The sequence below is a fragment of the Lygodium microphyllum genome, chromosome 28 (assembly GCF_053477565.2).
Source record: "Lygodium microphyllum isolate KBCC chromosome 28, Lygodium_microphyllum_v1.1.10, whole genome shotgun sequence".
Classification (NCBI taxonomy): domain Eukaryota; kingdom Viridiplantae; phylum Streptophyta; class Polypodiopsida; order Schizaeales; family Lygodiaceae; genus Lygodium; species Lygodium microphyllum.
Genome location: NC_141162.1, coordinates 76,174,833 through 76,178,713, shown reverse-complemented (window position 1 = coordinate 76,178,713; position 3,881 = coordinate 76,174,833). Strand labels below are relative to the sequence as shown.

Genomic DNA, 3,881 nt, shown 5'->3' with positions numbered 1-3,881 from the left:
TTGTGTAGCTAACTCCTATTTCCTCAGTCTTCCCATGGTAGGGCATGGGTAGACATAACATGTGCATCGATCTACTAAGAGATAGACAAAGGGAGCTAATACACCACATATGCATGGCAGAGATGGCATTCATACATTGCATATGTACTAATTGAGTGGCTATAGCTACCAACAAAGAGATGATTATTGTAGGTATTCGAACGGAAGCTAAGAGTGCGAGCTCACGAAGAAGAAGGCTCTAATACTAGTTGAAGGGAGGTGAGCCTTGAAGTGGAAGCACCTTCCTCAATATCCTAGACATATAAGTTTCAAAACATTCAAACATAATGAACATGAAATTATGAAAAGAATATTTTTACAAGAAATTGAGTATTGCACTCGGTATAGGGAAAGCATGCCTATCAAGTCTACAAAAGCATAACTAATGTTGATTGGGAGCTATCAGCCAACAAATCTTTGTCATTCTTTTAATATGCCTTGAAGATCAAGTACAAGAGGGAAACCAATGCATTTGTTAAAGATGAGACCATGATAGTAATGAAAAGTGATGTTGAAATTTTACATGTCCTTGGAGGCATTTGGCAATGATAGTTGGATGTCCTTAAAGCCAAGCTTAGGTCGAAAAGACCTGCATAAGTCTAGGAAGTCAAGTTCAGGCAAGTGTGGCCAAGCTACTTGACTTAACCTTCGAAAAATCTAGGACTCCAGCAAGTGAAGCTAGTCCCACTAAAATTAGTGTGACTTCAAAGACTCAACCAAGTTTGGTGATGTGCTTGCCAAATCTCTCTCACTCTCTCTCTCTCTCTCTCTCTCTCTCTCTCTCTCTCTCTCTCTCTCTCTCTCTCTCTCAAGCATTTCTCATCATTGGATCTGCATGGTCCACACAAGTTGTTACTTGTGTGCGGCCATAGTGCTTTCTTGTCATCGCCCCTCCACCCTAAGATTTAGGTGTTGAGGGGCTCTAAGACTAAAAAACCTTGTTAATGTAGTGAGAAGCCTAAGCTTCTTTCTCTTCAAAAGGTTGGATCAAGTACCCCTAGATAAATATCATCTATATTGATTTCCAGTGCACCAAAAAAGGGTATATTTGGCCAACACTATAACAGGAAGAATGCTTGTACTATGCCACACTTTCCATCTAAATTTCTCAATTAGAGGTGGTTGCGGCATTGGTTTAAGTACGGCACTTTACATTGGAGGATGCCAAGTGGAAGGCAATAAAATGGGAGGGCTACCCGTCACTATTGCTAAGTATATGGGGTATCCCCCTATGCTTTTGCCAAGAGCCCTTTGTGCATATCTTAAAGGTGCTAAGCTATCCAACGCAATGCAAGTTAGAGGACTACAATCATGGTCTCACATATGGGACCTTCCCACACATTCATGTTGGGGAATAGAGAAGAAGAAACCATGAGGATTGTGAATATCATTAAAGTTCTCTTTAGAATGCACAATACTACTTGTTCTACAGGCCCAATTAGTATGCCCATGGATGGTACCCTAGTCCTTAGGGATGATTTTGCACCCATCCTAAGGAAGCCCTAGACAAGGCTTCAATCTACAAGGCAATGTATAAGAAAATAAGTTTTATACACACACACACAAATTTAAAAGTGCTTATAGATTATGAGTATAATAGAAACCATACGAGTATGCATAGGAAGCAACATTAAAAAGGCAGCAAGTCAATTACAGTCGTTTAGTGATTTAGACCCAACACGGGTCCAGTGACAAGGCTACTCTATTTCTATTATCATGATGCACAATTCATCAAATGTTTCAACAAACATTAAACTTCTTTCAAATGGGAAACTTGATTTCCGAGAGAGAGAGAGAGAGAGAGAGAGAGAGAGAGAGAGAGAGAGAGAGTATACAATCATGCAAAACGAATGCATGTTAGCCTGAAGGTATTCGGTGGAAGACCCGGAGAGAGAGAGAGAGATCTTGCTAATCATAAAGAGGGGGTTTCTTTAAGCACCATCGTTGTACTTAATCACATTGGGGGTTTTTTGGCCATAACGGTTATACCAAGACAGACCCGAAACAAAAGAAAAAAGGAAAAACGGAAAAACAGTAACACTGGAGAGCTATCCGGGGATTAGCTATGGCGTTCCTCATCCCAAACCCACAAGTCCCATGTACCATGGTCCTGCTCGTCATGCTCAGCACGCTCGTGCTGCTGAGTTTGGTTGGCGCTAGGAGGAGGGAGAAGCATGGCATCAGCCATGTCTGCAAACGCATAAGGATCATTGTAGCCGTAGTCAAACATGAGATTCTCATGGTAAGGGGGAAGGGAGAAAGAAGAGGTATGTTTGTCTTCTGGACGTTGCCTGCTGGCAGTGGGATGATCCACGGCTGAGGAGGGTGTAGTAGTGGCATTGGGGGAGAAACCTTCTTGGCCCGGGCATGATGATGCCATGGGCTGTTGATGGTGTTGTGGAGTAGGGGAAGCCGCAGGGGCAGGGTGAGAAGCAGGGGAGGGGGGGCGCCAGGCAGCGGCGGCAGCTGCGGCGGCGGATTGGATGTCGCGGGGGGAGAGACTGACGGGGCGAGGGAGGGTGGAGGCGGAGTCGGGGAAGTTGAGGTGCGTGGAGGAGCCCCGGAGGGAGAGGGCGGCCACGTCGTAGGCGCGGGCGGCCATCTCCGGGGAGGAGAAGGAGCCCAGCCAGATCCTGGACTTCTTGCGGGGCTCCCGGATCTCCGACACCCACTTGCCCCAGCTCCTCTGCCTGATGCCGCGGTACTGCGGGTGCTTGCCCGCTGGTGCTGTTGGTGCGTCAGCCCCCCTGCTGCTGCTGCTCCTCACCGAGGACCAGGCCGGTGTTGCCGACGACGGCAGCGAAGCCGCAGGAGGAGCTCCTGTGTTGTTGTCTTCCGACGAGCAAGGAGAAGAAGAAGAAGAAGAGGAAGGGTTGGAGGAGGAGGAGGGAGAGGAAGAGGAGGAGTTGGGTATGGCGACAGCGAGCTGGAGTTGTGGGGTATGCTGAGAAGAAGAACAAATGTTGCTTTTGTTGTTTTTCATGCTGGTGGTGTTGTTTTGCCACATCAGCTTCTTCAGGCCAAACAAAGAATGCTGCTTTTCTTCTCACTTTTATGAGCTCTGTTTTGGAGAGCGTGTTACGCGTCCCACTCCCACTCCCCGGCCCCGCCCCGCCCGGCTCCCCTCCCCGTCCGGCCACGGTATATGAAAACTCCGCTCTCCTTCGGATCCGGAGTCCGGATGCCTCCCACGGTTTGGACGCCACTTTCGCAGGATGCATGCATCATGATCTTTATTTGCTAGGCAAATGGCCATATTCGTAGTAGAGTCGTGTCATACGCCGCAAATGTACGCTGATGAAAGCAGGATTACCTCCCCACAAATTCAAAGCCTAAATTTAGACTTGGTTTGAGCAGCAAGCCTCTCCAATCACTTTTTTCTTATCTTTTTGGGTGTCGAACACAAACTTGTTAATAGCTGCCGCCTCCAGCGACATAAGCCAACCTCCGTTTGGGCTCGAGCTAGGGGGATGTAAGGTTTCCACTAACCTCGAGCAATTAGGGATGAGGGGAAGAGGATCCCCGGTCATCAGGGCCTAAATTTGATCGGATGCCCACTATTTCATGCCACAACTAGGCTTTTTGAAGCACCTTTCATTCCTTTTGGATTGAGCGAATAACTATCTAGAAATCTAAGTATAACAAACATCATCTTTAACAAGACATGCCATTTGACAAATGCAAATTTTTTTGCATGCAAAACTGACAAGATTAAGGAAAACTAACCATCAAATATATATAAGAACCATCTCATGTAACACATCCCTCACTATAAGACAAAGGGCTTATACTACTTCTAAGTTGTCACCTTGATGAGTGTGTTGTTTAGTCACACACATTCT

General features: G+C 46.4%; 1 protein-coding gene across 1 annotated transcript; it reads right to left on the bottom strand.

Annotated features, from left to right (window-relative positions):
* Positions 1–1,808: 1,808 nt before the first annotated feature.
* On the bottom strand, positions 1,809–3,044 carry LOC148011621 (dehydration-responsive element-binding protein 1A-like). Its single transcript, XM_087670740.1, has one exon. It carries the CDS (start codon positions 3,020–3,022, stop codon positions 2,099–2,101), a length of 924 nt encoding a protein of 307 aa, XP_087526866.1. The 5' UTR covers positions 3,023–3,044; the 3' UTR covers positions 1,809–2,098.
* Between the last annotated feature and the right edge of the window lie 837 nt (positions 3,045–3,881).